The sequence below is a fragment of the Gallus gallus genome, chromosome 11 (genome assembly GCF_016699485.2).
Source record: "Gallus gallus isolate bGalGal1 chromosome 11, bGalGal1.mat.broiler.GRCg7b, whole genome shotgun sequence".
In the NCBI taxonomy this organism is placed as follows: domain Eukaryota; kingdom Metazoa; phylum Chordata; class Aves; order Galliformes; family Phasianidae; genus Gallus; species Gallus gallus.
Window position 1 is genome coordinate 6,335,148 of NC_052542.1, and position 25,273 is coordinate 6,360,420.

The 25,273-nt window shown below is 48.5% G+C and overlaps 1 protein-coding gene across 5 annotated transcripts in view; it reads left to right on the forward strand.

Annotated features, from left to right (window-relative positions):
* Nucleotides 1-25,273, forward strand: part of ZNF423 (zinc finger protein 423) — a 234,758-nt gene that overhangs the window by 31,718 nt on the left and 177,767 nt on the right. For 3 of the 5 annotated variants that reach the window (XR_005862958.2, XM_004944184.5, XM_414103.8), the window contains exon 1: nucleotides 7,176-8,323. The exons of 1 other annotated variant lie outside the window; for it this stretch is intronic. Coding sequence is in view for 2 of the 4 variants with exons in the window: in XM_004944184.5 (XP_004944241.2) it covers nucleotides 8,284-8,323 (40 nt within the window). In the remaining 2 variants the exon portion in view is untranslated. Of the gene's footprint in view, nucleotides 1-5,119; nucleotides 5,259-7,175; nucleotides 8,324-25,273 lie in introns of those variants that run through there. One more of the 5 variants, XM_046899701.1, reaches the window with a different exon arrangement.

The window sequence follows — 25,273 nt, forward strand, 5'->3', positions numbered from 1 at the left end:
AGACAGGCCCTGTGCAGCTGTGCTGTGCTGTGTCAGGCTGTGCTGTGCCACACTGGCACCTGGCAAGGACCTTCTGACAGTGCTCACCAGTGGCATCTGGCAGGAAGGCCCCATGCCACCCACAGTCCCTGAAAGGCTGCTCTCAGGATACGGGCTGCCTCAACCTGCACTGCTGTCCCTAGAGCCACACACTCCATGTGTGGAGCTCTCCTCAGCCATTTCAGTGTTTGCATGCTGCTGGGAAGCACCATGCCCCAGTGCCTGTGGTTTTGGGGCCTCTTTGGGAGGATACAGCAGGAATTCTGGGCAGCGTAACATGTTAACCAAATAGAAATAGGTATACAGCAGATCAGATGTTTTAAATAGCGTTATGCACATATTAAAAATTTGCACTACTTCATTTAAAAATGTGCTTTAGGATGTAAAATAAAAATAAAAATCCCTAACATAAATGTGAACGAAACCCACTCTCTTCATGTCCCCTGCTGCCCAGCTCACTGTAAGTCTTACTGCTGATAGATAGGAAGGGATCCCGATAAGAGCAGAATAAATACTGCCAACAAGGGGATTTTAAACAGTACATAACGTCAGTGGGTCTGATAATAGGAAAATGTTCCATGGCCCTTCCAGAAACCCTATGGAAGAATGGAACCAAGAGAAATCTGTAAAAACGTGGTCAGATTCTATAGAAACTGCTTGACAAATCTTACTGAATTTAATAGAGAACAAGGTCTTTTCCCTGGGTTTTTGGCATCATCTGACAGTATTCATTAGCAAGATAATTTTCTATTAATTCTTATAGAACTTTTTCACAAGAATAATAACTGTGTGTTCTCACAGTGCCACCTGCTCCCCACCACAAGCTCATTGCTGCTATCACATCAATTCAGATGTACCTTCATGTTAAAGAACTAACTTTCTTTAAAGTGCCACTTCCGAAGGTGCCTGGGGGTGTGCCAGTGCAGCTGTGGGCTGTGTTCATCAGTAGCACCAAACAGAGCACTGCTCCTTTCGGCATAAGTACAGAGTGGAAGCAGACGCAGGAAAGAAGTGAGTGGAAACTATTAATTTTGCAAAATGAGACTTGATTTGTGTTTCAGTTTTCTTTTCTTTGGGGCGGACTGAAGGGGCGGCAGGAGGAAGTGAGAGCAGCAGTTTGTCCGCCCATCTCCGAGTCACTCAGTGCAGCACAAGGCGGTGGCCCAGGCTTGGCCTTGGCCTTCATCCTCTGGGGCAGCTGTGATGGGGCAGGAGCAGGGGGGGACACCGCTCACCCCTGGCAGAGATGGGGCTGAGCACGCAGCCCAGCACTGGGACGTGCCGTGGTATGGGGTGAGTACTGACACCACACCGCTGTGGTTAACCACAAGCAGTTGTCCAGAGCTCTTTCATGATGGTTTTCATAGCAGAGATGGTGTCAATGGTGAGAAGGTTTTGGTGCGGAGGATCAGCATCTTGGCTTGCTGCACACTTTCTTAGGAAGATGTAGTGGGACAAATGCTGGCAGGATTGGAAGTATGGTCCAGGATTACTGGTTTTGTTTAGTTTATGAGGATGCAGAGGTGGGGAGAGGCGAAGTTGAATGGCCCAAGACAGCAGTGCAGGAGGAGGCCACAGGTCTTCTAATTTCCGTTGCTTCTTCCCTTTATTGTACTGGGGATTTTCCAGAGGAGTGGAAGCCTTCAGAAACGCAGATATTTTTAGGCAAGTTGTGTGTAGGAGCCCAGACCCTGGGGACAGGTTGCTGCTTGGCTGCTGTTACAAGAATGGTCCAGACTGTGGCTGCCCAGCTGGCGTTTGGTGATGTTTGGTGTGGTGCTTTGGGGTGGTTTCTGTGCAGGGGTGCTGCCAGGCCTGATTGCAAGTGGGTGAGCTCACTTCAGGGCTCTCAGCACTTTGCAACGCTACTGAAGCTGCTGGCAAAGACCAGGTTGAATAGCCGTACTTCCAAGGAGCTGTACAATCCACCTTCTGCTTCTGGAGTTGGCCCTGCTCTAGTGTGAACAGGGCAGGCATAAGGAAAGGTGGTGGCCTGGAGCCTTACAGCAGGGCCAGCAGCTGCATAGAGGCAGCTCACTGCCCTGCGTGCACAGGAGCTCCAGCCTTTTCATGAACCCAAAATGTGAAGCTGTTTTCTATTCCTTCAGAAAAATCCTTTGAGAAGCACTGCAGACCCATGTCCAGCTGTAATGAAGGGGACCCAGAGTAAGCAGATGATAGAGAGGATACTTTCTCTGCATTGTGATTAAGTGTGTGGAAACAGTACTTTTTTGTAACAGGCATCATAGGTTGTTAAATAACATTATAATGCTATAAATTGTGGGAACATTCAAAGGCAGATAGATGTAGAGGCTGGAAAATCCTTAGACCTGAAGGCGACTCGGTCATGCGGTGCTGATCCTCCGTCTGACTCCCGCACTGCTTCCTGGGGCACTAAACTGGAAGAGGCTGCAATGAACGGTTTGCTCAGCGAGTGCTGGAAAGGGCAAAATACCTGTTTGTGTTTGCAGGGTACTGCATGGCCTGTGTCTTTAGCCCAGTTATCAGTAATGATTGTTTTCCTGGAACTGTGCAGGGGTGTGTGTGTGTGATTCCTCTGCACATGGGTATTTTGTGATATTTGAGCTAAATTCAGCTCCTGTGTATGATAGTATTTTACAGAAAGTGTCACTAACTGCACCGCTTACTCTGTCTTGATTTTAGGCTATTTTTTTAATAGAGGGAAAGGTGATTGATAGAAGTAAGTGCTGTACACGAGCAGATGATAGGAAAAGCATTTGAAATCGCAGCTGTCATTAGAGATGTGTGAATGCTAACGCGGTGCGAGCAGCAAATGTAATCCTGTGCGTGGCCAAATACGTTTAGCAGTGGAACTTTCTCTTTGTTTTTCAGTGCTCTGGGATAGCAGCTCGATCCTTTTTTGCTGTAAGCTCCCAGAGCACAACGTGGCATGACTGCTCTTGGCATGACTGCTCTTGGTCTCATGGTCCTGCCTGCAGCCACCCCTCCTGTGCAGCCTCTCCTCTCTGTGCGGCGTTCCTGCCCCTGCTGCTCCCCGGCGGCCTGAATTCTGGCTGTGGCAGTCCTCTGCTAGGGCTAAAGCGGGGGATGCCAGTTATTTATTTATGTAAAATGTTCGGAGGCATTAACTCACAAACACCATAGAAACTGGGCTGGTATTGTAGTCGGGGCTTTTATTCAGGTTGTCTGATGCGCTGCGGATGCCGCCTGCCTTTGTGTGCTCCAATCCAGCGTTTATCCCGACGATGCCTTTGTGTTCCCCATTTGACATATTTTACTGTAAATAAAGAGCGACACTGTCTTGCAGCTGTATCCACGGTGACATTTGACTCTCGACTGAATGAGTGCATTGTGCCATGTGTTTTGGAAACATTATCTCTTTTAAGAACTAATCCAGCCTTTAACAGCTTCCCAGTGCCTGCCTGCCTTTGCCATGGAGAGCTCAGGTGCTCGCCCACCTCTGTGCAGCCTCCGCCCGCTGCCTCCTGCCCCTCACGCTGCTGGGGCCTGAGCTGGGCACCAGCTCCCTCTGCTCGGTCTTTTTGTCTGTGTGTAGACCCTTTGATGGGATGTGCTGCAGGGCTTCTCCTGGGATGTCAGCATTTTGCCACATTTCTCATAGGCATTATGAGCATCTCTTGTGTCTATGTGTATGATATGTTCTTTAAGGTAGATTCCGCACTCCATGATTAAGATGATCCCTGTGTGGCTGACTCATTGAGCATCCAGCTGATTGGTTCTTTTATGTGTTGAAAACAGTTCTCTTTTTGCCTTTGATAAGTTTAGATCCTGGTAGGGGCCACATTTCCTGCAGCGGGCTCAGTCTCTTGGGTGCCAAACCCCAGGACCAGCAGGACCGAGGTGCTCCGTGAAAACCCCAGCTTCCAGGAAGCTTTTATTTTTGCTTTCAAATAGCTGTGCTGCTTTTATGCAACTTGTAATTTCAAGCTAATTCTGACACACTTTTAAAACAGTTATGCCTATATATAGAAATGTGTATGTTTTCGCTCGGTGCTGAATGCCAATAAATCCGTGCGCCATTGAAATGCTGGTGGTACCGCCTGCACTGCCCCACTGTAAGGCTGTGCCAGGATTGAACAAGGTTGAACAACCTGAGCTAACGTTCTCTCAGCCTTAAACATAATCACTTTGAGAAAATGTAAGTCAAAGTGCAAATATTCTGGATGCTGTCTGCCAGGTGTGTATGGAATTAACATCCTGAGACAGTGCCATAGCATAAGGGCCCTCCAAAGAGAAGAGGGCTCATTTTCACTACTGCGGGGGAAAGCGTTGTCCTGAAAACATCATCAGACTTTAAAACTTAGGCGCACTGTGCATGCACACCACATTACAGTAGAAGCCCACAAGGGTTTCAAGCGAGAAGTGTGGTAGCCATAGTGCCCCAGCAACCCAGTGAGCTGCAGGATGGTGTCTCAGGGAGCAGTTCTGCACTTGTGCTTCCATTTAACTTCTCAGAGTAAGGAGAAAAGGCATCTGTGAGGAAACAAGGGTGATAATGGGTTCAAAATATATTTTTATTGCTTTCTTGTATTACCATATTTGAATTAAATTATTAAATGTATTTTCATTAAATTAGCACACAAGCTGGTATTATTTGCCTTAGATATTATAACAAAATCTGTGAAGTCTTCCCCTGTTATTAGTGCTCCTGGAACATGTGTGTGTTACTGATTTGAAGTTCTGGAGCTGAGAACAGTGAAGGTGGCTGCACGCTGCGCTGCCCTGGGGCTGCAGGCAGGGGCTGGCTTTGCTCGAAGGTCACAGGACCACAGGGCAAGGGAAGCGACTCGGTTCCTACCTACACCTGGAGGGGCCGTGCACAGAGCCCGCATGTTGTGGCAGTCAGCAGCACGGCACTGGGGCACGTGTCGAAGATCGTGAGGACAGAGATGTGCTTACAGAGCAGGGCCTAGAGGCAGTCTGTGCGCTCCTGGGTTTGAAGATAATGGAGAGGGATGAATTAATAATTATATACATATGTGCTACACTTAGAGATGGATTTACACATCCTTCATTTTTTAAACCTCCGACTTGGTTTCCCACTCTCTTTATCTCTAACGTGGTGGTCTTTCTGCAGGCCCTGGCAGACAGCAGTGCTCCCAAGTGTACTGCTGCTTTGTGATGGTCCTGGGAACGAACCTGAGCTGTGTACAGCAGAGGGGCTCGGATGCTCTGACCGTGTGCCTCCTCGCCATCCAGCAGCTGCTCCAAACCAGGTACAGGTTCACACGTGAACCTTCCCATTGGCCCTCCAGCAAGAGAGAAGGGGGAAAATGCTTCCATTCATTTGTTTAAAAGAAAAGCATTTAGATATTTTTAGTGAATCTTAAAAAGGGAAAAGTTGGAGAAATGTCCCAGTAATTGGGGCATTTAGGAAGTATTTTTAAAAAAGCATAGAAAATTTGGAGGCAAAGGTCTGGATAGCAAAGTGACTTGGGATGGCGTAGGGCTTGGGAATTACTCGCCAAGTGGAACGTGTACAACTAAGGTTGAAATCCCCTCTTTGTGTGATCGCATGGGGATTTGAATGTGGGTCTCAGAACTCCTCCGAGAGTGCCCAACCGCTGGCACATTCTGGATGAGAATCTGTCCTGCTGAAGCTGTTCTGCTTTGTAAGAATAATTAAATATTCATTGGGCCAGTGAGAGAACAGAAACAATCTGATAGCCTGGGGATTAGGGCTCTCCAATAAGACGAGGAAACAGAAGTAATTCAGTTCCTGATCCAACTCTGATGCCATACGGGTATGAATCTAGGGATCATGTTGGCCAAATCTGCCAATGGTTCTGGTTACTTTTTTCAGGATATAAATGTCTCAACTTTTTTTTCCTGTTACCTTTTGTTATGTCTTTCCAGAAACCGGTATGGCACCAGCTTTTGTACTGGTGAATCTCTTGACTAACATTATCCCTGTGTTTTATTGGCATCAGAATTGGGGCTGCAGGCTCTTTGTAGATCTGCCTTCCTCCTGGGTTGGCCCTCCTGAGCCCACAACTTGATGTTAGTGCAGTGATGTAGAGGAAGTATATCTCAATAACGGTGTTATAGGAAATGCTCTTTACTGCATGTCCAGTCTGTGGTGGTAATCTGGAGTCATACAGTAGGAGGAAACTGCAAATCTTTATTATAACGTTAATAAACACGATAGTTTCTGTCAAGCTTTAAGAAAGCAGAAAATCACCACTAAGCATCCATTCAAATCTGATGCGCTAAAAAAGTCCTTCAGATTCATATATTGAATTTCTTGATCAAACGAGAAAGTCATTCCTGAATTATGTGGATTCCTAGCAGTCTGTAAAGATACAGATTAAAAACAAAACCGAGAACCCAATGCAACCCAAGGACACAGGAAGATGTTTTCCAAGCGGAAATGGTTACCAGGAAGGTGATGCCTTCATGCAGCCCCCAGGTCAGGCCCGGCGCCGCTCTGTCTGCCCTGACCCACACTGAAGCACTTCTGCCGGGGGCTGTTTTCACGGCGTCTGCAAAAACAAACCGAGTTCTATTCCACTGAAGACATCTTTCTGGGAGCTGTGGGGACGCATGGCCATGTGGGTGCCCTGTGTGGCACAGGCCCATGGCGTGGGGTCAGGGTGCCCGGGCAGGCGGCTCCTTGCACGGGGCAGCTGGTGATGAGCAGAGCGAGTGCCTCGCTCCTAAGGGCAGCGAGGAGTATTGAAACCAAACAAGCCCAACCTAAGTAGGAGATGAAACTCACTGAGCGGTTTCAACTGTAACTTGGCACTCGGCACGCTGTAGTATAAGAAGTTCAAAGCATTTTGGATTTTTCCAGAAAAACCCTCTCCTAGCAGCGAGGCTTGGGCCGTTCCGGCCCCTGCTAAGTTGAACACGTCGGGAAGGGCAAAGTAAATAAATCTTTGCCTCCCGCTCCTCCCGAGGCGGCGAGAAGGTGCCGGAAAAAGCCCGCAAACTTTTGCCGCGGCCGCTGAGCCGGTGCCGGAGCCGCGGTGCTGGGCGGGGCGGTGCGATGCGGCGCGATGCGGAGCGGTGCGGTGCGGCTCCGCGGGCGGCGGCGAGTCCGGTCCGCGGCGGCGGTCCGCGTTTTGCGGGCGGCCGCTGTATTTCCCGGGCCGTCCATGGCTCGGTGCTGTTGGCTCTCTCTCCGTCTGATCGGCGCAGGCTGCGCGGGGCTCCCTACGGGATCAGAGCGCTCCCCCGCCGGGACTCCACTCCTCACATCCTCCTGCTGGGACTCAGCTACATTTCCAGCCAAGCCTGGCTTTATTATGTGTGTCTGCACTGCAGCCCCAGCAGCAAGATCAGGAGGAGGAAAAGGAGCCAGGACAAAGAAAAGAGAGGGAGGCTGGCGAGAGCTAAAGAAAATAAAAACCCAGGGCAGCAGCGGCAGCAGCGGCAGCGATGAAGGCAGGAGCGGTGCCACCTTCCAGAGAATGACCCATGGAGGCAGCTAGCGGCCCCGGCATCGATGCGAAGGAGCGCTTACCTCGGTCCGCCGAGTGCGTGCGTGCGGGGGAAGGCGGCGGCGAGCGCGGCCGGCGGCGGGGAGCCCATCCCGGCCGAACCCCGCGCCGCGCACCCGGGGCAGCCGCGCCGCCGGCCCCGTGAGCGGCGAGCGGGGGCCGAGCCCGGGGGCGAGCGGCGGGGCGCGAGGGGGGGCCGAGAGCGACCGGGGAGGATTTAGGGAAACCGCGGCGAGGTCGCACCCCCGGAGCGCCTCGCATTGTCGGGGCCGCCGCGCCGCTCTTATTTTTAGACGCTCATTCTCCCCGCGCCCTCCCCCCGGCCCCGGGAGCCCCGCGCGGCTTTTTGTGCCATTCTCAAAGTGCCGAGCCGGACTGAGAGCCGCAGGGCGCCTGCAAACTTTAACGAGAACAAAAAGGCGGCGGGGGCGCGGAGGGGCTCGGCTTGTGGCGGTGCTATTTGCACATCGAAGGGAGGAGAAAAAACCAACAAAGAGGAGGAAAAAAAAAAAAGAGAGAAAAAAGAAAAAGAAATCGCAACTGTTGCGCCTGTGATTTTTTTTGTCCCCGGGGGGAGAACCTCTAGGTGCCCGAGGGGGTGGACAGGAGTTGAACTTGCCGCATTGCAACAGGCAAAGAAGTGAGAAATCCGATAATCGATCCCGCTGCTGCCGCTGCTTCGCCTCGCACAGCCCGGCAAAGTTTCGAGGGGCAGGAGGCAGGGAGAGGCAGGGCGGGCAGGGGCCGCGGGGCCGCGAGGAGGACGCGCCGGGAGGAGGACGAGCCGCGGCGCCCGGACATGTCCAGGAGGAAGCAAGCCAAGCCCCGCTCGGTGAAAGGTAAGCGCCCGCCGCCCCGCGCCGCCGGCCGGGCACCGCCGCCGCGCCAGCCTCCGCGCGCGGCCAATCAGGGCCGGGGCCCGGCTTGGCGGGGATTGCGAATCCCCCCCGACTCGGCCGCCGCCGCGGGCTCCGCCCGGCCCGGCCCGCGCCGCCGCCGCCGCCCGCCCCGGCCGCGGGAGGAGGAGCGGCGCCGCCCGCGGGAAGCGGCCCCGGCCGGGCGCCGAGGGGAAGGGGAGCGGCCGGGGGAGCCGCCCGCCGCCGCCGTCCATTTTGGGGGCTCCGCGCCCGGCCGCCGGGGTGGGGGCGGGCCGAGGGCCGCCCGGCGGGGCAGCGGCCGCGGAACCCGCCCGAAATGGCGGCCGGCGGTGCCCCCGGCCCCGCGCGGTGGGCTCTGCGGGCGTCGCGGGGGCGGGCGGAGCCGCCGTGCCCGGGGGCTGCGGGGGAGGCCGCGGTTCGGGGCGCGGAGCCGACGCGCGTCCGGCGCTGGGGAGCGGCGCTCGGCCGTCGGAGCGCGGGTGGGAGCGGCGCCGGGGGAAGAAAAGTTTGGCGGCGGGGCCGGGAGCGGACGGACGGGCGGGGGAGCGGTGCCGCGGCCGGGTCTGACACGAGCGGTTCCTCCGGGCTGCGATCGGCAGCGCCTCGTCCCTTCCCTCCCCCGCCCTATACGCGTAACGGTGGCGAAGGAAAGGGAGAATTAAAACCGTTTTCTTTATTCGAGAGCATCTTTGGGGCCGAAAACTTGCTCGGGCTGACGGAACAATAGCCGGTTTCGGGCAGAGGTGCGCTAATAACGGCTCCGCACCCGAGAGGCTCCGTCCTCCGTTGGCGGACGGGCTCCAGCCGGCCGCGGGCGGAGCGGCGGGGCCGTGCCCGGCTGGGGGCGAGGGGAGGCCGCGGGCTGCGCCGGGGGCTTTGTGTGCGAGCACAAAAGGGCACTGCTCCCGGGGCCGCAAGCAAAAACTCGAAAGCGTTCGGAATTAAAGAACTCGCTGGGAGACGGTGCTAGCGTCCGGTTAACCAAGTAGCCAAAGGAAGAATCGAACCCCCTCTCCGGGGCGATTTTATATTATTTTTGAGATACGCAGCTCAGGAGATTGCAATAGAAACGGTGACGGCTTCAAATGGCCATGAAGTTTTTGTAAAGTGAGCCCTTCCCCTCGCACAAAAGCTCGCTCGCTGCCCCTCTCCCGCTCGGCCGGGGCCCTGCGGCCTGCAGGCACGGCTCCGCCGGTCACAGCTCCGCCGGTCGCGGCCCCCCTCGGCTCCCGGCTCCTCTCGGCGCAGGCCACGCGTTCCCCGGTCGCTCTCCATGCCCAGGTGCCGCACGTAACGCGCAGGACGCAGCCATACGTCAGCGGAACCGTGTGTGCTCTGAAGCCCGGTTAATAAACATGAACACGTCGTTACATAATGACACGAGATATTTGCATTTGTTACTCGTTTGTTTGCCACCTCGTTACCTTTGGGCAGCATCTCTCACCATTGATACTTTGTAACGAAAAATCATCCCTTGCTCCAAAATAGAGCAGGTCGCTGTTTACAAGAGCTTTTTTTTATGAATCAAAGCAGGTAACTTGCTGGCAAGTCACAGCTGGGAAATGTTTTCCACGCAACGCAGAAATATCTAGAATGTCTTTGCCACGGGGAGCCGGGTAGAGCCTGGTTCTTAAAGGTTCTGAATATTCCTCCAGTCTCCAGGCACAACAAATGTGCTTTCAGTTCAGCACAAACTGGCTGTAAATTACAGTCTTAGCATGAGCTGGCTAATGGGGAACCTAAGGAACAGGCTGAATCTGGGTGAAATTTTCAGTAATAGGAGGCAGCTCATATATATGTATGTGGGATATAGAATTCCTCCCTTTTCTTACGTTCATACATATCTTTTGCTTTTGTAAAGTCCATCATATACATTTTGTGGTCTAGGGAGCTGGCAGCCCAGTAGATTGCCACAGTGCATGTTTCCATGGAAATAATTGAGATGTAATAAATAAAGGCACTCTGAGGTCACAGGTTTCCCAATTCAGCTGAGAAGAAAACAAGCATAAATTATGTGGATATATGCATCGCATTTAGGACTTCAAATCATTTACCGGTTTTCTCTTTTCCGTGCATTTATTTCACTTTGTGTAGTAACCTTGGTATTTATTAACCACTAGTGAGGTTTGGGCATCCTTTCTCATTCAGAAAGATTACATACTAAAATAGAAGCAGCGTGCGCCTCTGATGAAAGGGATTATTCTGCATGCAAAAGGCAAGTTGCCTGCGCATTAACCACCAGCGCCGTCTTTGGCATTAAAGAAGCAGCCGACTCTGAAGGAAGTATCAAATGCTGACAACTCTTCAGATCCACGTAATTTAAAATTAAGCAATTGTCAAGCAGAACGGGCTGCTGACAAACCTGCGGGTCATGTGGCCCTGCTCTGTGACGAGGTGTCTGGTTCAGTCTCACAGAAAGTTGCCGTGATCGCTGCAGCTGGAACTCTAGCAGTAGCCATGGAATTTCCCTGGTGTGGATTTATCACTGGCAACACGACACACTGCTTTTATTTAACCATTACTTTGGCTGTGCAGACCTGATGACACCCAGCCGATGGTTTGGGCCGACACTCTGCTGGGCTGACAGGGAGGTTGCTGCAGGTCGGTCAGGGCAGAGCAGAAGCAGGAGGGACTGAGCCTTTGTTAACTTGCAAAATGAACCAGTTGGGGTGGTGTGATCGTGGCAGTTTTGGGCTAAAGCACTTGCCTTCTCTGAAGCCTTCCTTCACATCACAGATGGGACCCATGGAAGTGTTTTTCCTTAGCACGGAACCTTCCTTTGCCCTGCTGTCAGCAGCATGACCTGCTGGTGGCTTTGGCAGGTCTCCTTAAGAAGGTCTGTACCCTCCTTAGTGCCATTAAACCCACGAGGTTCAAGCCCCAGCACCACAACAGAGCGGCGACTGTCCCCATGCTCTGCCTGTTCCCATTCCGAGTGGTCCCACGGATGTGCCACGCGCACTTCGGAGGCTGGTTGTGTGCCATCAGCTCTGGAGAGAGCTGATGGAACTGGAGCTGATGAGGCACAGACCGGTGACTCTGAAAGCAGCTCTGGGAAAGCACAGCTGGGAGATGCTGGGGTCTGCTGGCAGAGCTGTAGGTTTCAAGTCCCACGTAATTGTAACTGAAGAATGACTTGGATGCGGTTTGTGGGGACTGGGCTGGCGTTGGCACAGGGTTTTCAGCATCACATGCACTTTAGTTGCTGAATTTGACAGTTCTGCAAATTGCTGTCAGGTTGCAATGGTGTTTTGTGCTTAAACGTGCTAGTCTGTAATCAAACTGTTTTGCAAAAGAATGCACTAATTAAGTCTAGATTTGTTATCCTACTTGAAGTTGCGGAACTGCTGTCATATTTTTTTGCTTTCGGTTGGCAAAAATGCTGATAGAAACTTTTGATTCACACCCTACGTGCCTCATTTATGTCAGTCAAGGAAGAAAAAGAGGGTCGTTCTCTACTTCCTTACCTGCAAAGTAAATAAAAATACTTCAGCCATTTGCTGAGTTCCAATTAGCTGATTGCTATGAATGATCTTCTTTAAAGGAATGCTGTTTTACCTATCTGCTCATACAAAGGTTTGATTTTTAATGTCTTGTGAAAAGGATTCTCTTTGTCTTGATTGATGTCAAGAATAAAAGCGTGATGGTAATATCCCTTTGAAAGCTATTGTATTGTCAGCTCTGGCTGACAGCAGGAGGCCCTCCTAGTGCTATAGATTAGCGCTGTGAAAACACTGACATTTTCTTTGTTATATTGCTGTTGTTCTGCTTGCAAAGTCAATTATACAATGTCGGAGCTCAGTTACAGAGTTGACTGTGGAAGTAACAATGTCTTTCATACTTGTCTTAAAGATATAATTTTCTTTTTTTCCCAGTTGATAGGGAAGAACCTGCAGGTACTGGAGCAGTACGTTCTACAAATTAAATTTTGACAAGTATAATCATAATTGCCAAATACGGGAGACTCGTGCGATTATCCTTTAATTTTACAGTTCATTCAAGTTTCGGCGGAATTTTATTGATACAGCGAAAGCGGCAGCTAAAATTGATAAAACTCATATCAAATAAGATTACGCTCTTGATTGTTCTTTATCAAGTGTAGCTTTTGGGGGATTAGGAATAATTGGAGATGTTGGTGTCTCACCGTGGGGCTGGTGCCATGAGAACGTTTGAATCCACGCAGTACAGCGCGCGCTGCCCTCGGGGATTAGCCTGCAGTTTTTAATTTTTGAGCGTGTATTTTGATAGAAGCCCAGCAGCGTTCTCCCCTGAACTCCACAAGTCCCAGCCTTCCTTCCGCTCTCTCCCTCCAGTACGGTTTCCTGGACAGGATCTGTGTGGTATTTAACTGGTTTTGCTGATTGAAACTCGTGCCTGTGTGCAAACACCTTTTAATTGTGGTCTGTTCCCATTGGTCCTGGCGAGCGTAACTAACAAGTGTGGCCCAAAATCAAAAGGGGTGGAAAAGGCAACGCGAAAGGTTGAAATACAAATGGGGAGAAAACAGAACTCTCGGCTTTCGGTGATACTTCATCTGATGCCATGGGTGGAACAACAAACACCAAACTGCAGCTCTGACTCTCAGAGAACGCCTCCCATTTATTTTTCTTCAAAAGTATCCGAGTACAATCAGTGCAAGCTAAAGAACATCAGTCATGACTGAATGGCTGCGGATGACACATGCAAAAAAAGAATCAGAGAGCTCTTGTTCAGATGTTAATTGTAGGATTTCTAAATTACTATTATAAAATAATCGAGTAACAAAAGATTCCGCAGTTACCAGTAATTTGTCAGGATTTATTTTGTTTTTCTTCAATAATTGAAAATTAATGTCTTGAAGTGAAAGCAGATGTTCATGCCATCCTCTGAACTGGATATAAAAATGATGTTTTGTGGAGGCGTTAGGCTTGTGTAAACACAAATTGTCTTATCGTAGTTTGGGCTTTGGCTTGGTTTTATCTATTGTTTGGTGCCAAATTAACTTTTATGTTAAACCTGGCTGAGGGAACCAAGGCAGGGCTTGGGATGGCACCCAGCGTTCGGGTGCTAATGTTGTGAATGACCTGCCTCGCCTGCTGCCTCTGCGGCTGGCAATGCTTTCTCGTGCCGTACTGTTAATATTTACTTCAATTTTGATAAATGTGCTCTTAATTCTATCTGGTTGTTTTACACCAAATGTGTTTATTTATATCCTCCTCGCAGTTTGTGCGATCAGCATTGTAGGTCTTGACAATGTTAGAAATATACAGAGCGCATTATTGTGTTCTTGTTTTGCTGATTTTTTGTAAATAAATAATGTCTTGCTCTCATGCATTAGTCTGCAATCTGTAAAAGATAATAAAATTCTTCTCGTATTGTAATATTCTCTTAAGCAAAAGATTATTAATTACCCACGGTAATTGAAGTGCCTTATAAAAATGCCTATACCAACCCTGGATCACTCCATCAGTATCCTCCTTAAATGCCTCTGAAAAAGGATGGCTATTATGTTCCACTGTATCCTACTAAATGCACTGGAGTAATGAAAGACTAACAGTACAAAACCTATTACAGACTTCTGTTAAATCCTTACTGACAAATGGTGGCGGAGGGGAGGGTCTGGTGTTAGTATGTGTTGGTGTATGTGGGCAATGAGCGTTCAGGTGTGTGTTGGAGCCAGGTGAGAACCAGCTCAGGGCTTTCTGCTGTGCCTGCATTTATTCAGCGTACCTTTAGATTCAGAAGTTGATTCTTGTTTGTTTTCTCTCATCTATTAGTCAATGTAGGAAGCTGGTTACATCTCTTAGATCTAAAAATCAGGTAATAAAAGTTCCAAGTACTACATCTCCTTGACAACTGCTATGCATATATATACATTAAAACAAAATGTATCCCAGTGAATTCTGGTGGTTTAGCAGAGACAGTATGTTTGAGGGAGTGGAAGGATTAGGAGGCACTAAGTGGTCTCTTGTGCCATTTGCAGCGGAAGGAGGCCGGAGCTCGCCCACTTGCCATGGCTTGTGGAAGACACAAGCCGAGGGCCGCTGGGGCGGCAGGGCGATGCAGTGGGCAGTGCCCTGCAGCAGGGAGCTCGCAATGCCTGGCTGAGCCCTGTGCTGGGGAGCTCATTACACTGTTTGCATTTGCTCAGAAAGAAAACCTTTTCCTTTCCAACCGCAGATTAGGCAATTGAAAGACCAATTTGCAGAGCTTGTAAATGCCACTTGTTAATCACATGCGCTACAATTATTAATATTTTTTTCCTTTTCCCCCTTGGATGTATTAAGTCAACTTTTTAGTTTTTTATGTAATTGAAATTTGCCCTTTTGTTACCTGGGCATGAATTATTTTTGAAATGTTGTCATTACCCGCCCTGCTGTGAGGTTTATCTCTTCTGTTCATCCTAATTAAATAAAACATAGTGTTGCTCGCCAGCCTAGAGTTGCAGCGAATTACCTGCCTGGAGGCTCACACTGGCGTTGGTGCTTGTTGCAGCTGCTGATGTTGACCAGCACGTTTACTTTTAGATTTTCATTTCAAAGGGATCAGATTGTGCTGTGTGACAGGTGAATGGCAAATGCTTTACACTACTTTCAAGAGCTGAACAAACGGTAGGTGACTGCTTGGTACTGCACCAAGCGGCAAGTGCAGCGGTGATGCAGCCACAGTGGTGGAGGATGGCCACGGGAGAGCTGCATGGGCCTGGGGGGTGAGGCAAACCCATCCTTGGGCTTGCTGTGCCCACCCTACTTGCTGCTCTCCTGGGCCTCTCTGGTGGGGTTGGCCTCAGTTCTGTGTAGCATCACTGACGGCCGTGTTCTCCTCGGGTCTGGCACTGACAACGTAGGCTGCTTCAGAAGTGTAACAGTCGGAGTTGCTTTACGCAGAAGTTATTTCCAGTTCATATTAGAGAAAGCAAACAATATGCACGTGTTTTAGAGAGAAGCAGAGGGAAAGGTCCCTGCTTGTAGGGAAGCCGTTTGTTTAAGCCTTTGATAGCTCTACAAAAGCCTCACTGCTCACCACTGAAACCCCATTACGGGTAAAAGCACAGGAGTTAGCAAGTCGCTGTACTCCAGTCTCTGCTGGCTCATACAAGGCTCTGGAGGTTTGGTCAAATGTGGCCTAATTCTGCTTTCCAAATATTAAAAAAATTACACAGAGGGCAAAAAGACAAGTTCTTAATATGCATATCCTGGGAAAATCCTAAAACAGTATTTTTACCCCCTCCAGTCCCAAGACTAATCAAAATTCCTTTGTTTCCACATCTACCATTAAAATACGTCCCTCCCTTGGTTGCCTGCTGAATGCACAAGTTTAACCACTCAGTTGATTGGACTCAAAAAAGCTGTTACTGGCTCTACGTAGACTTTGCCCACAGATAATTGCTAGATGGGAGCAATACTCCAGGCAACTTCCAGCAGGCTTGGTGCTTAATTTTGCAGCTCTGAGCATTTCTTGATGTACCTCACCTGGCTTAGTTGAGGTTTTTCTGCATTACAACTGGGGAAAGTTAGCCAAGCGCTGTGAATGGCGGTCGCTGGAACTTGCTTCATGTAGTAGTCAACTGAGTGTTAACCAAGGTGGTGTTACTAAAGATTTGCTGTGCCCTTTGAAAAGAGGATGTGTGGTACACTGCAAAGGCAAAGCTCTTCACTGGGGGAGCATCTAGGACCTGCTTCTCCAGGACTTGGAATAAGTGCAATTTTTCCCCCTTGCCATTAATTGGAGCTAAGCTGAATGTTTTATGAAAACCAACAACATAAGTCCAAGTCTCCTGGAGAACTACTCGTGCTAATTGAGATTTCTGTTGATGCTAGAGGTCCATGAACAAGGCTAGGTGTATATCAGGCATGGGATGAAACCTGTATTATAGGCGGTAGTGTTTCTCTTTGTTCTCAGTAGGGATGGGCTTCTCCGTTTTTGTATTGCAATTGAGAAAGCAAGAGCAGAAAAGAGATCTGGTGGGAACAATCAGTTGGCACCCAGTGCTGCAGAGCCCATCTCCTGCTGCTTCTGCTGGCTCTGTGGGGTTGTTGCTGATGGGATTTCTTGGGGAGCACTGGGCATGTTCAGGTGCAGGGGATGCAGCAGTGCTCCCCGAGGACACTGCGGGAAGCCCAAGACACACTGTCTGTGTTTAACAGCTGTTAGCAGAAGAGGGAACAGTGCTTGCCTGAGCAAAACTGAGCCCAACTCTTTATCCTTTCAGCCTCCTATCTCCTAACCTGGAAAGTAAAAGGAGATGACGAAAGCGCATGGTAGGAAGGACTTAGCAGTTGGAGAGGCAGACATGGTAAATGGACAGAGACTGAAATAATACAGGGAAAAAAATAACAAAGTAGGAAATCTGTTGCTGATAAATGAATGTGGAAGGTATCTGAGGGGAAGATTTGGTGTACACATTGACTTACCCAGATCTGTGTCTGTGTTATTTTTCAACTCTTATTTTAAGACTGAGAGAACAAATCTGAAAAGTGAATCTAAATCCATGGAAAGGGATGTAATTAAGCATCAGAGGAAAAGAAAACACAAGAAATGTAAAACATTTAAACAAATTAACTTTTCTGCTCTTAAAGGACAGTGCCAGTGCCAGTGCTGTCCTGTTTGGAGGAATGTATTTGTTGTGGTTTATGGCTGCTTTGAATATAGAGAAATCAGAGGACAGCTGTGATTGTAGTTGTTAGTTCTGGGAGTTTCAACTGTTTTATCACTGTGGCAGCGTCTGAAATTGGCCTGTGAAGATTTCCAATTGTTCAGGATTTTGGAGAGAAGAGCACGCTGGGGCGGTGATTGGAAAAAGGTTTTCAAGACCTATTTTTTTTTTTTTAATATACATGCACCCAAGTATAAATAGCACTTGTTCACATATATGTGAAAGAGAAAGTCTGGAAGAATAGGCGGTAGCTTTTGTTAGACCAGCAAACCTGTCTGCAAGATGCAAGGAAGTTTTCTGGTGCATCAGCCTGCCCATCTGACAAAAAAAACATGGCCCATTTTTGGCCCATCTGACAAAAGCAGCAGCCTTCTGGCTAATTGCTTGATAGGCAACTGCAGTTTTGCTCTAATTTACTTATTCAAGCTCTTGCTCAAATTTATTTTGTTTTATTGGACTACTCACATGAGTAAAGACATACTGGGCTAGACAGTAATGCCAAGCTTGTACATTATTAATTGCTGAGCTCTGTGGAGGTGTTGCAGCTGGGCGATTTGCTCGTGGCCTCCTGTATTTCTAGGAAAATGGCACGCCTTGCCTTTCATAATTTCTTTGCTTTTACTGACCAGGCTGTTCCCCCAGAGGGCATGTGGGATGTGGCAGCGTGGCAGAGCACTGAAAATGCTGGGATGGAGAACCAGAGAAGGAGAGCTGCATGTGGATTACATCGTTTTGGAATTGTTTTGTCACTCCCCCCATTTATTTGGCAAAAGTGGTGTGTTTCTGGCATCGATGTTTATGTAGAATGCAGTAGCCAACTCTGGATGACGAAGTTGTTGCCTTGATGTATTTATTTATTGATTGATTAAGATAAAGAACTACTTTCAGTCTGATTCTGAGTGTCACTGGGGAGAATGGTACAAAGTATTTTGAGCCATTTTAAAATGAAACTGTGAATGTTTGTCTTCAGATCTGGTACTGACTCTCGCATAATGCTCATGTGTGAAGTTCATTGATTTGATCTCCTTGATTTCAAGGGTTTTTTTTCTTTCCTGCTTGATAACAGATACAAGAGACTTGCTTTAAAGCTCCATTTTGGTTTACTTTGGCTCCTATTTCTTGTCTTCAGTAAATGCTCAAAAGATAGCTGCTGTTTGTGTTCTCAGTACAGACCCTCACCCTTACGTGCTCCTCTGAAATTGCTGAATGCCCCAGGAAGTGCTGAGGGGCACTCAGAGAAGCCCTCGCCTGCAGGGCTCTGTGGGGTGCTGCCCCAGGACTGGGGCCTGCTGGGGGCTCTCTGCCCAGCAGCGTTGAGAGAAAAAGGAGCAAAGTCATCCTTATGCCTGCAGCCTGTGGAAAATTTGGTGGAGTACCTTTAGCAGCCTTGCTTCCCTTCCTGCAGCACCTTCCCTACATCACCTTAGAGAGCTCAGCACCTTTTTTCTAGCATTCCAGTTGTGGCTCACAGGTAGGGCTTGGCAGGCATTCCCCAGCCCTCTTCCTGCCACCTCCTGGTCCCTTTGGCTGCCATGTGCGGACTCCAGGTGTCTGCCCCTGCAGCAGGCCCTAGGGGCTGGAGAGCCGTCCCCTTCTCTCTAACCTGGTGGAGATGGTGCCTCTCATGGATTAGATTACGTCTCTCAAGGAGGAGGGAAAACTGTTATCTGTGTTTAGCTTTTGCCGTAGGCTGTATTTATATGATGGTAAATCCCAGCTCTTTTTGTTGACTTACAGTTTTTTTTGATAACTGACTATGGCTGACCCAAATACTGCTGGGCCCCATGCACAGAACTGTGCATGTTTCTGGAACTGCAAGGCGGCAGTGATCTTGCTGAGGGCAAAGACTACAGCCCAGAACAAGTGTCCTTGGGCCAGCCCCGCTGTGCGTGTGCATGGCCTCTACTAGTGCACTGCTGGCTCGCAGTTATTTGTGTTCTTGTTGAGAACGTTTCTGATGTGGCAAACTTAGGGGGCTTTCCCTGCTGGGACAGGGCTACCTGTTTTTTTTCCTTTTTTGTCCTTGTTTGCTTCTTTTTACTCACAGGAAATAAAAGAATGGGCTGTTTGCCAATCAGAAAACAAACAAACAAAACCCCCAAAGCAACCTAGGCACTGCACCTTTCTTTGCTTTCCTTTAAAAAAAATTCCTTGCAACTCTGAACACTGATCTTTTTTTAGTAGAAGCTTGTGATTCAGTGCTAAACTGATAGCACATCAAAGGACAAAATCGTTTTTTGTGCGTGTTTTCCTATTTATTATTAATCTTGTTTAGATTTGGGAAAATACTGTGGTTTGAAACTATGAAGCAATGTTCAAATGCTGTTTCTTTTATGGAGGAATAGAAGAGATTTAGGTCTTTAAATAACTCGGTGTGCTTGTGCAATAGCATTGGTTGGGCTGCAGTCTGGGCTCTCGAACAACCTTACAACAACAACAAAAAAAGGCGTTACATTTTATAAATATTTCTGCCTCTCTTTTGCAATACCTAACATACATTGTCTGTTCCGCTGTTAACTCCCTGATGCAGAATTCCTAAGTTTGGGCTAATAGAAAATTTGGAGGATTCTTCATTATCTGAACCTCTTGAGAAATACCAAATATGTTCCAGTAATTGTGGTATAGTACAACAGGGAGTCGCACTGGCAGTTTGTTGGAAAGGGTTTTTCCTGTAGTTATGAAAACCATACAACTCTTAAAATCCCCAAAACTGAAACCGCTGGGATTACTCACATACTTACAGTTAAGCGCATGCCTAAAGGTAGATACATTCAGCGTGCTTTTTTTTGACTTGCGTTTGTTCTTAGCTTGAGCTATCAAGCAGGGAAATACTCCTCAATCGCTTTGGACTTGTGCAGCCTTTTTCTTCTGTATCTGTGCAGCCGTAGCACAGTGGGTTGTGTCTTGCTGCAGAAGCACCTAGGTTTGCTTCCCAGCAAAATACCCACAGTACGGAACAGAAGGCATTCACAGCAGCGAGGTACCACGGGCTGGTAGGCAGGAGTTGGGTCGGTTTCTTCCCTCCTGCCTTCTCTCCATGTCTCTGCTGTAGATTGCTGATCAATACACATCACCTACTTTTCCTCTTTCATTTTTTTTTCCATCTTGGTTGTATTCAAAGGCTGTATTAAACACTGTGAGGTCCTGGATAGGTAAAAGTGAAATGGAAACCAAAAACAAAACCCAAATATAACCTGAACTGTAATACTAGTGTGTCATCTCTCCTATTCTAGAAAATGGATCTTGTAGAGTAGAATTCACATGCCAAGCTAGGAAGTGATGTTAGTTTTACAGCTGTACTACAGGGATATTTGCCCTTTATTGAGGAGGCCCTGCGTTCTATTTTCAAGGAAAGAATATGAAGAACTGTAAAAATTTGCTTGGCTTGTCTCAAACTTCCTTTGACTTAATACTTTTTTTCAATCTCGTATGTGACTTTCTCTTAGGAAACACTGGCATGTGTCGGTGTCGTGATACGTTATCTGAAGGACTTGATTAACGCACCTATTGTTCTTATGAAACAAAGTATGTTTTGTGTCTATGAAGCTGTGTAAACAATTTGCCTCGAATGAGAATTTGGAAATATGCAGGTTATGGAGTAGAACTAATACAAAGATGTTTTTGTTGCACCGCTTCAGCAAAAAATCCATTTGCACAAGTATCAATATGTGGGGGAAGTTAATTTTAAAAACAGTCCCAGCCACTTTGTCGAAAAATATAATGCAGTACATAAACTCATTTTAGACACTACTTATTCTACCGTGTCCCATTAGTTGATGTTTGCACAGCGCTTTGAAAATGTAAAGCGCTATATAAGTGCTTATTATTACTACATTATTATTATTCTCCCACTTGAAAAAAGACCCTCCGGGGAGAGTGAGACTCACTTTGCATTTCATCTGTAGTGCAGATCCCACAAGAAATATACCCGCTTGTTTTGGTTTTTTACATCCTTCCCTCCTTACTTCCACCACTCTCTTAAAAAAAAAACAACACCAAAACAACAACTCACCACGTAAGTATTGAATTTTAGAGATTAGTGTTCTTATTTAGCTTTCTCTGGATAACTGCACCAAAGAGAGTAGTATTTGAAAGCATATAAAAGTATTAACACCAGCTTTTTATCCAACCTGCGTGGTAACACAGATTGCCACTGGTCCTGCTGCCTTGCCTGCTGCAGGGCCGCAGCGGAGGTGCAGAGTGGCTGGGCGCTGTGGGGTGGCGATGCCCTCACCAGCTGTCATCCTGTCCAGCTGCTCTGTGGATGTGGCCCAAGGTGCAGTGCGAGCAGGGACATCTCCAACAGAGCCTTGGTGGGATTCCTTCCTGCAGAGAGGAGCGCTGTGTACTTTCCTGCAGGATTGGTGCTCTTGATTCTTGTGAAGTTCTGTGGTTCCTCACCTCCTTTGCACTCTGTTAACAGCAGCCCACTTCCCTGCAGGAGAGCAAGGCTCTAGTTCAAATTGGTTTAACTCTCTCTATCCCTTGAATCTTTATCCTGGAAAGGGCTGTTAGTGGGCAATGTGGGTCACTTAGAGATGATAAATTCCGTCCTGATATCCAAGGATGCTTCTTTGTGGCTCTGTCTTATGCACCGTGCTGTCTGTGATTGAGGCTGTATTCACGCAGCATTTTGGCCTGGCTTCCAAAAGTAGCAAGGTTTTACACCGTCATCTTTGTGTCTCTGCATGCACCCATGGGTGCTTGCATGCTGTGGGGCTGTGCTCATGTGATTTCCTGTGTAGGAAGGGGACGCCCAGGTGGAGATATGGTGCCGAAGTTCTCCACTGATTACTTTTTCAATCCTCATCTTCAGCCCAGGGATAGGCCATGAAGCCCTGCAAGCGCAGATCCCTGTGGGGAAGCACCACAGCCATCACCCTGTCCTTTGTGCAAGTCATGCTGTGCTGTATTCAGCACGCAGGCACTAGCTGTCATTTGGGAAGTGCTGGGATGTCCAGAGAGTGGGTCTGCCTGCTCTGCCCTAGCTAAGGCCCTCACCCAAAGCAGGATGAAAGCTGCTCCCGTCAGTCCCATTCACTGTTTGCTGTGTATATTTTGCTGACAGACACACAAAGCTGAAGTGAAGGTGGCAGTCAGTGCCTTCACTGTGGTGTGAATTGAAGGGACCTGAAGGCCAGGGCTGGGTGTCCCCGCTGTCCCCAGCCGTGTGCAGATGGCTGCTGCAGCCCTGCTGGGCCCACGACAGCAGTGCCTCAGGGCCAGGCAGATGGCGGCTGTGGCGATGGCATCAGCTGTGGCTGCTGCCGCGTTCTCCTGCCTGCTCTGCTGAAATGGACCTGTCCCCATTCCTGCGTGCCTTCCAGGTACACAAAGACCTGTGCTCAGCAGCTGCTCTCCCAACCAGCAGTGTCTGGGAGAGGCTTTGCTGGCTGCTGAGCTGCTGAGCACCACAGGCCACTGTTCCTCGGTGCAGGGTGGTGGCCATGCAGGTTTGCTCGCCCTGGCTCTGCCTCCCAGCACAGGTAGCTGCAGCAGGCCCATCCTGGCTGGCCGCTGACCCAGAGGTTCTGCAGTCCCTGAGAGCAGTGAGATTCGGCTCTATCCAGCCAAGTCCTCCTCCTTGCCTCTCCTTTCTTTTTCCTTTTTCCTTCCCTTGGCAGCATTCCCACCCCAGCTGACACACCGCCTGCCTCAGCCCTCGCCCGACTGCACTGGTGCTGGGAGAGCCCTGCCTGTGTTCTGGAGAAGGCCGGTCAGCCTTGACCCCCTCACCTCTCTGCTGTGCACAAACCTTATCCTTGCAACAAAAGCATATACATCTCCACATACGTGGATTTTATATGAATTTCTGATAATTAGCACTCAAGTGCAAGAGGCTACCTTGCCACTCTGAGCCTGTTTTCTTGGTCCACAGCTCCTCCCAGGCAGATGAAGCCTTGCCTCGCTGTCTGTGTGCACAACTGTTCACCGTGACAGTAATTTAGGGCTTTGCTTTATGCCCAGCACCTCTGTGTTCAGCTTGCTTCAGTGCAGTACTTTGCTTGCCATGAGCCTCCCATTACAGCCTGGAGAAGGATGGGGCATGCAGCTCCATCACCATTTCTTAGAGCTGCACAAAGCTCACCTGCACAGTGTGGGAGTTCCACCCTCAGGAAGGGGGCCACCCCCGTTCCTCAGTCACTGCAGCATCGAGGTGGGTTGGATTGGTGATGCCATGGCACTAACATGCAAATGTTATGTGCCAGCTTCTGTGAATGTCTCTTTATCTGCTGTAAGCTCCAAATATGCTGCCACCGATGTTTAACTGAAACTTTGCAAATATCCCACTGAGCCCTTCAGGATCATTGCTTATGTAGCCTTATTTCTTCTTTAGAAATTGTAGGTGTGGGTAATTATACGTATTTTTGAAAGCTCTAACTATGCCTCATTTAAACTTCTGCAAACATCTTTGTGAGTCCAATTAAATGCCTGCAGAAGAAAACGATCAAAAAATGAGATGAGGAAATGTGCGTTTACCCAGATACAGCCTGCAAGCCAAGCAAAATGTTATGTTAGCCCAACAAATGGGTTATTCAAGCACAGTTCTACCAAGACAAACATAGAAGAGTTGGGGATTAGGGAGTTTTGAAGCAAAAGGGGATGTGACCCTCTCAAGTTAAGTGACCAGCATTGCACAGGTTGAGAAAATGCGTCTGATTTAGGGTCTGCTGGAAACTTGCATTGGAAATACCTTTGAAAAATGCAGTCTGCCTTGAACTTTTCAAATATTCCCACAAAATTTCATTTGTAATCTGTACTTCTGCATTACTGGGTTCTTCTACTTGCACGTATTCGGCTTTGCAAAACAATGAAGCATCAGTGAAGCCAGTGTAGCTCAATGAAGGGGGATGTTTTATCACGTTCAGGCTGACAAAATATGCCCTCAGCAAGGAGTTTGGTGGCAGGCTGTTCCTCCAGCCAGTGCTCAGCAGCCCCAGCAGAGCCCATCCCCTGCTGCCAGCTGCTGTGGGTCCTGTGCCATGGGGGCCGTGGGCCTGGGCATGGAGTGGTGTGGGGCCAAGGCACGTGGGGAGGAGTGGCACGAATACAGCAGTGGACGGAACACATTAACTGCATCTTAGGGAAGCCACTCTGCTGCACTGCATTTGATTTCCACTTAATTTTCGTCTAAGTGAAAAAGCACAACTCACAGGTAACTGAACTGGGCCCAGTGCGCTGCAATCTCTGCTGCTGCTGATCAAATGCAATACTTTGTTTCTAATTTGAGAAGGATTTCTTTTTTTTTTTAAAGTAGTTTAAAACAAGAGGAAACTGTCACATCCTGAGTGACATCCTGTGTGCTGCAGCAACATTCTTGCTGCTAAACGATCAGAATTTCAGCCAAGGGAATAAAATCCAATCCTTGTAAAAATGTATTGGCTTTGTGGAAATCCTGTAGTATTGCAGAAGCTATTTTCTGATGGCAAAATGCAAATCTAAAATCTATATCCAAGAGAACAAAAAGATTAATTAAATTAGCTATCTGGAGGAAATTCAGAGGACACTGAGTTATTGATTGGATTTTGGTGAATTTGTTTTAATATGCAAGATTACATTTTAATACTGGAAATGATGGCAGTGTTTCACAGCCCAGTTAATTATTTCTCAAATGGTATTTCCCCAGCCTGCTGCACATGTACCAGCATCTCTCAACTGCCCCATGCTCCTGCCTTCCCCATGCCCTGCTGCTCACCGGGTGCTTGTGGCTGCCCTGTGCTCATGGCTGCTGCTGGGGCTGGTTCTCAGTAGTTGCTTTTGTGGTGTGGGGAGTCTGGGTGAGCCTCCACATATATGGGGTCTGGAGCAGTTTGGTTTTGGTGCTGGAAGGACTGGGTGCTGGAGAGAAACTGGAGGGGATGTATTTTGGATTACAATGTGACTGTTTGTATTCATGGTATTTATTTTTGTATCTTGAATTAAAAATATAAATGTATAGCAGTTTCAGGATGGAGCAGGGAATTGTTGGAAACAGCACTGCAGCTCAGAAAGAGCAATATTTTTGTTTTCAGACCCCTTTTTGCCAAAGCCTGGCTCTGCAGTAGGGTTGGGCCAGGTGTTGTACCAGCTGCAGCTGTGCTTGCAGTGGGACCATCCGTCCCAGCTCGGCAGCCGCTGCTCTGAGAAGAGTGCTCTGGGGAGCCAAAAAGAGGCTGGAATTTATGGAAAGAGTCAGCCAGCAGTGCAAAACCTGATTGCCAGACAGGAAAAAGTAACATCCCCAAACTAGATGCTCTGTATTATGAAGTTTGCTGTTATGCATATATACACGTGCA